This window comes from Myotis nattereri, assembly GCF_964212035.1.
Source record: "Myotis nattereri genome assembly, chromosome: 9".
NCBI classification, from domain to species: Eukaryota; Metazoa; Chordata; class Mammalia; order Chiroptera; family Vespertilionidae; genus Myotis; species Myotis nattereri.
The window spans coordinates 40657927-40671596 of record NC_138084.1 but is presented as its reverse complement, the minus strand read 5'-3'; the positions used below and the strand labels follow the sequence as shown (position 1 = coordinate 40671596).

General features: G+C 38.4%; 2 protein-coding genes across 2 annotated transcripts; both read right to left on the bottom strand.

The window, feature by feature from the left end:
• Positions 1 to 933, bottom strand: LOC308524133 (olfactory receptor 51B2-like; the record flags this gene model as incomplete). The annotated part of the gene is made up of 1 exon (XM_081098281.1): positions 1 to 933. The coding sequence occupies one exon, from the start codon at positions 931 to 933 to the stop codon at positions 1 to 3; it is 933 nt and encodes a 310-aa protein (XP_080954407.1).
• A 10094-nt stretch (positions 934 to 11027) lies between these two features.
• LOC308525467 (olfactory receptor 51B5) lies at positions 11028 to 11966 on the bottom strand (the record flags this gene model as incomplete). Its single annotated transcript, XM_081100284.1, has 1 exon — positions 11028 to 11966. One exon carries the CDS (start codon positions 11964 to 11966, stop codon positions 11028 to 11030), a length of 939 nt encoding a protein of 312 aa, XP_080956410.1.
• Between the last annotated feature and the right edge of the window lie 1704 nt (positions 11967 to 13670).

The window sequence follows — 13670 nt, the reverse complement described above, 5'->3', positions numbered from 1 at the left end:
TCAATTTCCATGGAAAGAGAGAAGGCGATTGATACCATTCTGAATCTGCTTGGTCTTAATACTATAGATTATTGGATTCATAAATGGGGGGAAGAGAAAGTAGATATAACTCATGATGATATGAACAACATGTGGCACATATTTCCCAAATCGATGAATGAGGGTCAGCCCAGTCACAGTGACATAGAAAACCAGGACACAGCTAATATGGGAAACACAGGTGTTTAGAGCTTTCGTCTGCTCCTTACCTGAAGCAATGCCCATAACAGTCTTAAGGATGAGGATATAAGAGATAAGGATAAGCATAGAGTCCAAGAAGCCAGTTAATGAGACCAGGGCTATAGGATAGAGTCTATTGAAAGTGATGTCAGCACAGGCCAGTTTGATCACATCTTGGTGCAAGCAGAAGGCATGGGAGAGGACATGGGACCTGCAGTAGGGGAATTCAGAGAGGGTGATGATTATGGGCATAATAAGTATAAATCCTCTCATTAGAACCCCTAGACCTATCTTCACCACCTTAGCATTGGTGAGAATGGAGGTGTATCTCAAGGGGTTGCAGATGGCAATAAAACGATCATAGGCCATAACAAGCAAGACTCCAGACTCCACAATTGAGAGTGAATGGATTAGATAGGCCTGGAAGTAGCAAGCTCCGTGGCTAATCTCCCTGTGATCCAGCCACAGAACACCAAGCACAGTGGGCATGGTTGTAAAAGTCACTCCTAGATCTGTGGCTGACAAGATAGCCAGAAAGTAGTACATAGGCTCATGAAGAGTGTGGTCTTCTCTGATAAGGAAGAGGAGAGTGCCATTGCCGAGGAGGATGGAGATATAGATGACAAAGAAGGCGATGGAAATCCAAGGATGAAATGTCTCCAGACCTGGGAAGCCAGTCAGTAGGAAAGGGGCAGCACTAGTGTTGGACCACATGGTGGACCCCTGCATTGAAACAAACAAATAAAAATAAAGTCTCTCTAAATTAGTCTTGTCCAGTAGAAATGTAATTTAAGTTACATATGTGATTTTAAATTTTCTAATAGGCATATTAAAAAGATTTCAAAAAGGGAAGACTGACAAATAGTTTCAATAATGTATTTTACTTAATTTGCTATATTCCAAATATTATCATTTCAAATATAAGCAGTATAAAATTCATGGATGAAATATTTTATATTTTATTGTACTAATGCTTCAAAATCCAATATTTAGTTTACACTTCCAGGAAATACTAACTCAAGCTAAGCACAGCCTACAGTATTGGATAGTACACCTTTAGACTATAAAATTAAATTTGTCCTATCATTAAAATAAGAAATCACAGTCTTTGTATAGAATTCTGCTAACCTTGTATCCCACCTTTATAAATTTCTCATTCCAGTTCTCTAATTCCAATATTTTCTAACCTTTTATTATCTAGGTCAGAATCCTCAGCTAATGCTTATCCAAATGTCTACTTGATCTCAACTGAAACCCAAGGTCCTTTGTCCAATCCTAGAAGACAGAAGTTTTCTAGTTTATTCTCATCTCTATTGTAAGCATATTTTACATTACAGGAAAGAATTTGATAGTTTCATTTTGGATTCACCATTCATTCATGTTATGTGTTCATTGATTTAATAAATAGGAATTGATGGTAACTACAAAAATGAACATTAAGGGCAAAAACTTCATGATTTTGTGAGAAAAAAAAAGCTTTCTCTTGCGATCTTTACTTGAATTGACTCACAATTTTTTGTGGCTAATTTATTATGCAAATCTACAGGACCACTGCATTTAGGGAGCCCCAAAGAAGGGTTCCTGAAGTCTTTTCAGGTATTATCTGAGTTCATGGGATTTTTATATTACTAAATTTTATAGAGTTTTACAATTTTCTGCTTCAAGGAAGTATTGTATTTGGCTTCAGAAGATAGAATGTGGAAACTGCCCCCCCCCCCAGCCCCCCAATTCCTAATGTTTAATTAAAGGCAAAATTAAAGGCAATCAGATTTGTCTATATTATTCAGTCATCTGATATTTCTTGCTTCTTTAAATCTCATAGTTTTGTGCTCAATGCAGGGCATATAGTGGTTAAAAAAAAAAAAAAGCAGATGTTTATACATTTAATAAAGTGGCCATAATCTGTATATTGACAACTACCAAATACTGGCAAGGATATGAAACAACAAGAATTCTGATCCATTGCAGATGGGAATACAAAATAATACAATCATTTGGAAATCAGTTTGGCAGCTACATACAAAACAAAACCTACTTTTACATAAAAGGTAATCATTGCACATCTTGGTATTTACCCAAAGGAGTTAAAAATTTATGTCTACACATATTCTAAGAGGGAAGGTTGGGCTGAGTGGGTGGGAAGAAATCAACCAAAGAAATTGACCATATATGCATAACTCATGGACACAGATAATAGGGTGGTGAAGGCCTGAGATGGGGGTTGGGGTGGGCTGGAAGGGGTTAATGGAGGAAAAAGGGGACATATATATTACTTTCAACAACAAATATTTTTTTAAAAGCAACAACAACAAAACAAACAAACAAACAAAAACTTGGAAGCAAACAAGATGTCCTTCATTAGATCAGTGGATAAATTAACTGTGGTACATCCAAACAATGGAACATTATTCAGCACTGAAAGGAAATAAATCAACGGTTCTCAACCTGTGGGTCGTGACCCCTTTGGGGGCCAAACGACTTTTTCACAGGGGTCGCCTAAGACCATCGGAAAACACATATATAATTACATATTGTTTTTGTGATTAATCACTATGCTTTAATTATATTCAATTTGTAAAAATGAAATTGGGGGTCACCACAACATGAGGAATTGTATTAAAGGGTCGCGGCATTAGGAAGGTTGAGAACCACTGAAATAAATTATCACACTATAAAAAAGCATGAAGTAAACTTTTGTGCATCTTACTAAGTAAAAAAAGCCAATGTGAAAACACTCCATATTGTATGATTTTATGACATTCTAGAAAAGGCAGGCACCTGAGACTTTTAGTACCACAAGAAACTGAATTCTGCCAACCATATGAATGAATTAGGAAATGGAATCTTCTCTAGACCCTTCAAGTAAGTGTCTGACACACTTGAATTTTGTCCTTAAGTTTCCTTAACGAGAGAACCCAGTCAAGCCTGCTAAACTTCTGACCTACAGAACTGTGCTATAATAAATGAGTGTTGATTTAAACAGCACAGTTCGGGGCAATTTATTCCAAGCAATAGAAAACTAAGGCAGTAGGGATTGCTATTATTTGTATCTTATCTATTAGTAAAAAGCAATATTTAGTTTAAGTTAATTATTATGTCAATTAGCTATTGACACATGGAAATGCCCTATACAACATTCACATTTGTTTTTCATTTATATGCATAGTTCATCTAATTTTGGGTGACCCTGGCAGGTGCCTGATGGTTTCTGTCTGTTTTGATCATGCACCTAAGTTTTAACTGGATGTCATCTCCATCCTGTCATTCTCCTGCTTCTTCCTTTTTATATCCATTACACTCTTTTTGGTTTTATTACAATCTTATCCTTCCCTTTGCCCCTCTTCCTCTAAGTTCCAGATGTCTTTCTTGTATCACCCAGGCTTCAGCACAAAACTTAACACAACATGTTTTGTCTTTCACATTTCTACTACCAGCCCCTCAGACCTAGTGTCCCTAATTAAATCATTCTAATTAAAACATGGATGTACTTCCTTGGCCAGTGTGACTCAGTTGGCTATGTGTTGTCTTGTGCACTGAAAGGTGGCCAGTTCGATTCCAGGATAGGACACAGGGCACATATCTAGGTTTTGGGTGCAATCCCCAGTTGGGCACATATGGGAAGCAACTGATGTTTCTTTCTCACATTCTCTCACAAATGTTTCTCTCTCTCTCTCTCTCTCTCTCAAAACATCAATAAAAACATATTTAAAACATGGGTGCACTCCCAATCCAATACTAGCATTGTTTAATATTACTAACTGCTATATTAAACATCAATTCTCCTGGAAGAAATGACAGACTTTGGTCTGCTGATCATGAAATGATTTCTAAAATTTTAATTATATTATTATTAACATTATGCACTGCCTAGCTGGTATGCTGATGGTTAAAATGATTTATGTAATGGCACTGACTTTCAAATAATACTGATACCATAATTGGCTAATGTGTAAGTTGTCTAATCCATACATTGTCTTTTCACAAATGTCCAAATAAGAGATACCAATAACTCACCAACTACTTATATATGTGATACCATCAGGCCCTCCAGACTTTAATTTTCCCCCATTTGTTGGCATGATTGATTGATCAGTTCTGACTTGGTCTCAACCACTAGAGTTCTTATGCAATATTTATTTCTAATCCTTAATGGGACAGCAACTCTTTTTTTTTTTAAATATATTTTATTGATTTTTTACAGAGAGGAAGGGAGAGAGAGATAGAGAGTTAGAAACATCGATGGGAGAGAAACATCGATCAGCCGCCTCCTGCACATCTCCTACTGGGGATGTGCCCGCAACCCAGGTACATGCCCTTGACCGGAATCGAACCTGGGACCCTTCAGTCCGCAGACCGACGCTCTATCCACTGAGCCAAAACGGTTTTGGCAGGGACAGCAACTCTTAAAGACAGGAATTGTTTTGTTCTATAACTGAGAATTAGTCAAATCACTGAAGGCAAAAGGCACAAAGTAGAGGAAAGAGATAGCAGAAATGTCACAGAGAAAGATATGAGAGAAAGAATACTGAACACAGAGAACAGAACCTAGAGGAAGAGAAGATGCAGCATAGTCCTACATGTGTCATGATGATCCCGCTCTGCACATTCACTCTCAATATCAGTCTCTCTTCCCCTTCTTGCCTCTAAAAAAATACTGTCTTCTGTAGGAAAAATATTCTTGATAGCTCTAGGCTAATAATCCATTTCACTGGACAGGTCAATAGAGACAAATAATAGCTTTCCTCGGTTTTCTATTTACCTTCTTGCAACACCTACATGAAGGAAGGGTGGTCCAAGAAGAGCAGTTATCTTTATTTCCCTTTCTGTTATCTCCATTCTGTTCTTCCATGACAATCAGAGCCTTACCCGGGGCACCAGGAATTAATGGGAGAAGGAATTGCTGGATCTTGACATAGAACGTGGTACACATGTTACTTTGAAGACTGCTAACATTAATTGGTGAAGTTATCTGTACAGAAAAATGGTCCCCCAGGGTCCCTGCAGCTGTAGATAATTAGGCTTCTAGGATATCTTTTCCTGGCCTCTTTGGGAGAAAGAGTTAGGCCCCCAGAGCTGTGTCCTGCATTCTCACATTTTCATTGCAGAAAGTAAACAAAATTGTAGCTTCATCTAAGAGATGAAAGTCTTGCTGTCAGATCATTGTGGTCCCTTCATATTCTCACCTCAAAAAAGAGTAGATGCCATCAAAACTCCATTGGACTTTGTTATTTCTAAATCCTGGAGCAAGTAAACTCACTAAATTAAGATGAAGCTTGATCATTTCTTGACACATTTCCTTGGTTTAAAATGAGATTACTTATTATAGTACTGGACATATGCACTCCTGAAGTTATATTTCCTCATATATGAGTGCAATTGCTAATAAATTCAAACAGTGAGCTTTTTATTTATCTTTTAGTCTTACCCAGAGGTCATAGTTCTTGTTGCTAGATCAATGCAAGTCAAGTAAAAAATCTTTCACTTTAAGTATCTTGTAGTAAGGTGATGCCATGGACATTGATGAAGGTGTTCTTACCATCTTTGAGTTTCTGTAATACTTTGTAATTGAGTAGAAAGGGCATATTCATATTCTGGCAGAGATACAGATCTGAGGAACTCTATTGTCTTGTCTGAGCCTTGTCTTCTAAATTTATCCTGAATTCTCGCCCAACTGTGAGACTTTAAAATGAGGGTGTATGCAAGGTATTCAACCAAGGAGGTCACATTTTGGCATTTGACATTTCAGATTCAGTTAAATTCTTCCTGAACGCTCCTGTGCTCATAAGCCTTTGTGAAACTTGGTTGGATTTGGAAAGTTATGATTAAGAGACAGTCTCTGGAAATGTCTAAAATGTCCCTATGCCTGAAAACTATTTGTATCGAGTACAAATTTAGGGGTGATGATATAGGATAGCCATAATTTGAACTCAAAATGAGATGAAAGTAGTGAGCACCCGAGGTAATCCACATAATGTCCAAGCTGTCCTCTCACATATCGAAGATACATTTACCCTCTCATCTATATAACTCTCCTACCCCTATGTACACCATTCCTGGCAACACACTTTCTCTAGAACAAATGGAAAGTCATTTGAGGCAAGATGCTGCAAGTTTAGGATAACTTTCTAGTGAGGCAGAGGACAAATCTCTGGAGAACAGAAACACCTCAAAACCACCAGGTTAAGGGGCCTGGGAGGAAGTGAGCAAAGCACCAGTGTCTATCTTTTTGTTAAGCAGCTATTCCTGAACAGCTCTGTTATGCATGTTCCCCAAACCATTTTCATTTCCTACATATTCCCTGCTGTACTGCCTGTAAAATACAGAATCACTGCAGCATAACCTCTCAGATTTGGAAGGACTTCTCATCTCATGAAATGAAAGCCTTTGATGTAGTGTTTCCTGATCAGAGTCATCAGTTAATGCCCATCTCTTTTTGGGCCACAGAGCTCAATTTTAATAAGACAATATGTCTTAAATATCCAGGTAGTCACATTATTTAAAATATCCTACCTTTTTGAGTTTAAATATTTTCCCCAGGACTTACCATTCCTTAGCTCTGAATCTGGCTGTGGGGCCACACAGCTTAGGTCCCATTCCTGTTTCATATCACTTATGACATAGATGAAGGTTACAAAAAGGCATCTAAATACCTTCACTAATGACTCAGGGAAGTCTTTACCTTAGACAGTTTGCAATTTGTGGAGCAAGCCAGTGTTGACATTTAACAGCCTCCTTTTTTTTTTTTTTTTTTTTAGGGAGTTTGATTTTATTATGTCAGCCTTCAGCATTTCACATTAGTCTGTGCAGATGCAATCATTTAATTTATTCCCCTGGACGGATTCTTCACTATTCACTGCCACTACTACCTATCAGCTTGGTGACACACATTAGTGTCTAAGGACATAAACTCCTAAATAGCCTATAAAAATTTTATGAGCTTATTCATAATAATGATCCTGTCTGAGGATTTAGGCTACAAAATAAAAATTGATTTACATTCTATAATTGCATAGAGAGATCCCTGGCCCTTTAAATATTCTTAATCTAATACTCATAATGTTTAATAAGTATCATTAAGATATCACCTTTAATTTACTCTATAAAAGTTTGTACTCCTAAGAAGGAACCCAACAATTATTTATTAACTAGCTGAATAAAACTCATCTGCCCTTCACTTAGCGTGATTTCATTTTGTATTTGAAGGAGAAATAACCTGCTGACTTGTTAGGTGATATATGGATTTTCAGTGTATCTCTAATATTTCTCACTCTCTGATCTTTTTTATAGTTTTTTTTTTTTAATTCACAGAAATGCACACTCAGTATTTTATTTCCTAACTCAAACTTAATATCCTTATGGAAATTATATTTTTAAATCCATGCTATATAATTATAATATTCTTTAGAAGAGAGAGGCTGATACTGAAAAACATTTTTCTAGTATAAATTCTTATATACAATAGATCTCCTGTACTAAATGCTGTTTATTACCTCAATAGGCCACCAGTGAATTTATTAATCACTTCTCCATACAAGTGTTTGTTTGGGCTTCTGTTTTTGTCTTCAATGATTATAAGCTAAACTAGAGGCCTGGTGTACAAAACTTGTACACTGATGGCGGGGAGGGAATGTCCCTCAGTCCAGCCTGCACGCTCACCAATCTGAGACTCCTCGGGGGATGTCTGACTACTGGTTTAGGCCCGATCCCACCAACAGTTGGACATTCCTCTAACAATCTGGTACTGCTGGTTCCCAATTGCTCGCCTGCCTGCCTGCCTGATTACCCCTAACTGCTTCTGCCTGCCAGCCTGATCACCCCCTAACCACTCCCCTACCAGCCTGATCGATGCCTAACTGCTCCCCTGCCATCCCAATTGCCCCCAACTGCCCTCCCCTGCTGGCCCAGTCCCCCCAACTGCCCTCCCCTGCTGGCCCAGTCCCCCCCAACTGCCCTCTCCTGCTGACCTGGTCACCCCTAACTACCCTCCCCTGTCAGCCTGGTTGCCGCTAACTTCCCTCCCCTGCAGGCCTGGTCCCCACCAACTGCCCTCCCCTGCTGGCCTGATTGCCCACAACTGCCCTCCCCTGCCGGTCATCTTGTGGCTTTGGGTGCCACCATCTTTGATGGCAAAGCAGCCAATTAGCATATTCCCTCCTTATTGGCTGTGGGCACCACTATCTTTTGTGATGGTGTGAGGGTCAATTAGCATATTCTCTCTTTATTAGATAGGATTATTAGATAAGATTAATAGATTGCTCTGCATGAGGGAGATTCACTGATGTGTTGGTATGTTGGTCTAGTGCAGTGGTCGGCAAACTGCAGCTCGCAAGCCACATGCAGGTCTTTGGACCCTTGAGTGTGGCTCTTCCACAAAATACCATGTGAGGGCACACATGTACAGTGTGATTGAAATTTCATGGCCCATGTGCAGAAGTTGGTTTTCGGCCTGGGCGAGTCTATTTTGAAGAAGTGGCGTTAGAAGAAGTGGGGGGTGTTGGTCGGTCGAGCGACGGGAGACGAGGCACAGGCGGGCCACGGGACACTCAGCGAGGGGTAGGTACATTGTTTTGAGGTACATTTGCTGAGGTTGACCCCTCCCAACTCTCCCATCCACACTCGTCTACCTGAAACAAGTATACAAGACGAGTGTGGATGGGAGAGTTGGAAGAGGTCAACCTCAGCGAATGTACATCAATCAGATTGAGGACGTTTTTAGCAAAGGCAAGCTTAGGAGTACCCTAATTAAGTTAATAACAATGAACCTACCTATATAGTTTAAGTTTAAAAAATTTGGCTCTCAAAAGAAATTTCAATTGTTGTACTGTTGATATTTGGCTCTGTTGACTAATGAGTTTACCGACCACTGGTCTAGTGGACCACTCTGAAATCTATCCTGCTTACATATATAAAACCTATTTGTAGTTTTTCTTGGGAGACACTTTTGCAAAATGATTGTTAATAATATCTAGCATTTTACCACAGTAAGACTTATAGATAATTGAAAACAGGACATAATTTACCATCATACTCACACTCACATTTGATATGTGGTATTCAGACAGTGTTACTTGGATGTCATAGAGGATAAATGGATTAAAATGAGTAAAATAATAGTTATTCTCTTTTTATAACCTTAGCCTTTTCACAATTACATTTATTGATGAAATGGCAAAAGAAATGAGAGTTGTAGGTTTCTTATATTGCAATCCCTATAAGCAAAGCCTGAGACAGGAATTTGGATGCATGCAATTAATTAATGAATGCCCTCAGGAGACAGGAAATGTTGAAAAGCAGAGGATACAGGGAAGGAGATAAATAAGAACATACAAACTCCAATCTGGAGTTGAACTTCAGAAGGCAAGATGGTCAGTATATGTCCACAGCCTTCTTCCTTGGCACCAGGGGCCATAATCTTGGTGAGGCAATTTTAATTGGGTTGAGAGTAAATAACTTGAAGAAAGCTGTAATGTAGACAATGAGAAGCCAACAATCACAGGAGTAAGGAGTAGGTGTACAGTTTTGCAAAGCGATCTGGACAAAGGACCAATGATGTCAATAATATCTTCTATCTAATTCCATTTCCTGGCTCACTCGGTTCTCTTCCTGCTCTGATTTAGATGTAATGAAGACATAAACTACACTTTTTGAGGATATTTTAACTTGGGTCGCAGGTCCTTTACTAACTCTTCTAAATTTTTGATCAAATAAAAATAATATTTTAGCCCTGACTAGTTTGGCTCAGTGGATAAAGCGTCGGCCTACAGACTGAGGGGTCCCAGGTTTGATTCCAGTTGAGGGCAAGTACCTTGGTTGGGGGCACATCCCCAGTGAGGGGTGTGCAGGAGGTAGCTGATCAATGTTTCTCTGTCATTGATGCTTCTAACTCTATCCCTCTCCCTTCTTCTCTGTAAAAAAATCAATGAAATATATTTAAATAATAATAATAATATTTTATTTCTTGGGACATTCACACTTGATAAAATAAAGTCAGGATACATCTAGAAAGTGACTATTTTTCCCCAAAGATATGAAAACCTATTCCCTCAGTCCCTTAGGCCTTATTCATAGCAAAAGGAGAAATAAGGGAATTGCCTCTTCTACTCAGACTAGTTAGTCTCTGGTAAGTGTTCTGGAGATGGTACCAACATCAGAGCTAAAGATTGACATAGTAGGATAGTAATGAGGACAAAGATAGAAAGTACAAGGACTAGGTCTATTTCTTCCCATTTATTCATGGTTTCTTTTGTCATTTGATGGAGGGGGAAGGAACCAATCAGGTAGTTGATATGACAATTATAACACTATTTAAGAAAGAATTCATACTTTTTTCTCAGGGAAATTCTGGGCTTCAGTGACCAAGCATATAGGTCCCTATAGTTTGTATGGATATCTGTGGGGGAATTTGTGGGAGTTTGAGGTTGAATTGGGTATTAATATACAAAACTTTACTTTATTTCACCCAAACCAACTCATAATTTTATAACTCTGTTCCTACTGGCCACCATTGTAACTCCAAAGAAATACATGATAGTTACATTATAGACACAACTATAAACACCTAAATTAGTATTATTACAAGAATTGAGTGTCAAACAGAGATATTTAGTATACAGTTCTTTTATTATTATTATTGCACAGACTACATTAGGTCTAAGACCTGAGCTTAAAGAGTTATCTTAGAATAATTTGTAGCTCTACTTTGATAATTATTTTACCAAGAAATATGATCATGGGTGGTTGATATGAAACTTCTTTGTTCCCATGTCACAAATCAGAGTTCTCAAATGAAGGGCTGTAATGGTCAGAGATCAGGGTCTAACTTTATGGGTAGTAAAAAGATGAAGAATACCACTCTGGATCTGCTTGGTCTTGACACTATAGATTACAGGATTCACTAGTGGAGGAAACAGAAAATAGACATAGCTCATAATGAGGTGGACAATATGTGGAACCTCCTTCCCAAACCGATGAATTAGAGACAATCCAATCACTGTGATGTAGAAAACCAGGACACAGCAGATATGGGAGACACAGGTGTTGAGGGCCTTGGCCCGCTCATCTCTGGAGGCAATGCTCAGGACACTCTTGAGTATCAACACATAGGAGATGAGGATAATCAGAGAATCCAGTACAAATATAAGGACTACAAGCACAACTGGATACAGCCGATTGAAGGTGGTATCAGCACAGGCCAGTTTAATGACATCCTGATGAAGGCAGAATGCATGGGAAAGGACATGGGAATGGCAATATGGGAAAAAGTAGAGGGGTGAAATTGGAGGAACAACAGATACAAAGCCCCTCATCAGTACTACCAGCCCAATTTTCACTACTCGAGTATTAGTGAGTATAGAGGTATATCTAAGGGGGTTGCAGATGGCAATAAACCGATCATAGGCCATAGCCAGCAAAACACCAGACTCTACAAAAGAAAGTGAATGTATAAAGTAGGCTTGAGAAAAACAGGCTACATTTCCAATCTCCCTATGGTCCAACCAGAGGACACCCAGCACCGTGGGCATTGTGGTTAAGGTCAGCCCCAGGTCTGTGGCTGCCAGCATGGCCAGGAAATAGTACATAGGCTCATGAAGATTGTGATCTTCCTTAATGAGAAGGATGAGGGTGCCATTGCCAAAAAGGACTGAGATGTAGACAAAAAAGAAGGGTATAGAAATCCAGTGGTGAGCTGCCTCCAAGCCTGGAAAACCAGTCAACAGGAAGGAACTGAAGCTGCTGTTGGGCCACATGTTGGGTTTATCCAGAAGAAATGTTCTTTTTTTTCCTCAGTTATTCAGCTACCACAGAAATGTAGCTCTATGTTCAAGGTAGTACTCCAGATACGTCGTCCCAGAATTCTTACTTAAAGGTAATAATAACATCAGTATAATCCATTGTTTCTCAAAACATATTCTTAGAACAATCTTGTGTTCTTAACTCATATTCCAGGGACCATAATATTCTTGGAGTTTTATAGGATTATCTGCATTTTAACAAGCTCCCCAGGAAAGTTTGATGTTACAACTTATAAACCATTCCCATCAACTACGCAGACTTCACAGAAGAATCTATACATGAGGGATTTCAAGGAACCGAACCCTTACCTTACTCCATTCTACTACCCGAAGCTATGACTGACTTCACAGTAGTGATTCCTAACCCACATTATCCTGCATATGCATGATTCCTTTGGATTCTCAACAAAAGATCCAGAAGTCTATGAGAAAAGTGGGGGAAGAGAAGCTGTGTCACTAGCCCTTTTGTTAAGGAGAAGATAGATATGAAAAAGAAATATTTTGCTTCCCAATTCCATAGATTAGTGATGGAAAGACAAAACAAAAATGTTTCCATTGTGTTTGTTAGCTTATTCCTGGACATGGCAGAACTACTTAGTCCTTACTACAATAGCCCAGAGTAATTGGAAGTTAGATGGTCATAGCCACTTGAGCTGAAATAAATGATTAGGTCAGACAAGGATAGCACTCATAATAGTTTCTCCTTCAATTTGAAAAAATTATCTTTTTTCTGTAGAGCTTCTTTCTCTCCCCCCATTATTTTTCTGTGGTCCACTACAGTATATTCCCAGAACCTGATTTCTTCCTTTATAATTCTCCATTTGTATTTAAGCAACCACTGTCCTGATGTCCTTCCTTTTATATCCAGCCATAGCTTTCTGAACCTGTCATATCCAATACTAAATGAGATCTCTGTTGCTACTAACAGAAAGTTGTTAGTAGAGGAAAGAATTTAAGAAGGTTTAACACCTCTTTTGCCACTAGGTTATGAGTTTCTTTCATATAGAAACCACATTTTATTTGCCTTGTTCAATGCCTAGCAAAGTATCTAACATATGATACTATATATATATATATATATACATATTACATATACATATCTATTATGCATATATACATGTGCATATATACCTAGATAAACACATGCAGACACACACACACACACACACACACACACATGTGTATATATAAGTACACATATATACATTACTTTACCCAATATTTTTTGAGCACCCACTGTGTAGGCATGACATTTTAAGCAGTGGAATTAAATTATAAGACAAAGTTTCTGATTTTGTCAAGCATAAATTAAATTAGAAAATAAATTTTAAAAATTTAGATAAATATAAGTGCGATTATAAAATAGCACTATTTAATGGAGATTGATTGGGGTGGTATTGCATATGCTTAGTATAATAATTTGGATGATCTGGGACTGCATCTCTGAGGATTTGACTTTTGACTTGAAACCTGAATAACAAAGAAGGGCTGGCCATATGAAGACCTAGAGAAGAGTATTTCATTGAGAGGGGGAAATAAGCATGTTTGGAGCTGGTGAGCAGACTGTAGAAGGGCAATAGGTAATGTCAGAGAACCGGGCAGTGCTCTCATAGGCCTAATAGATAACACCAGGAACTTTGTTTTTCCTATAAATGTGAT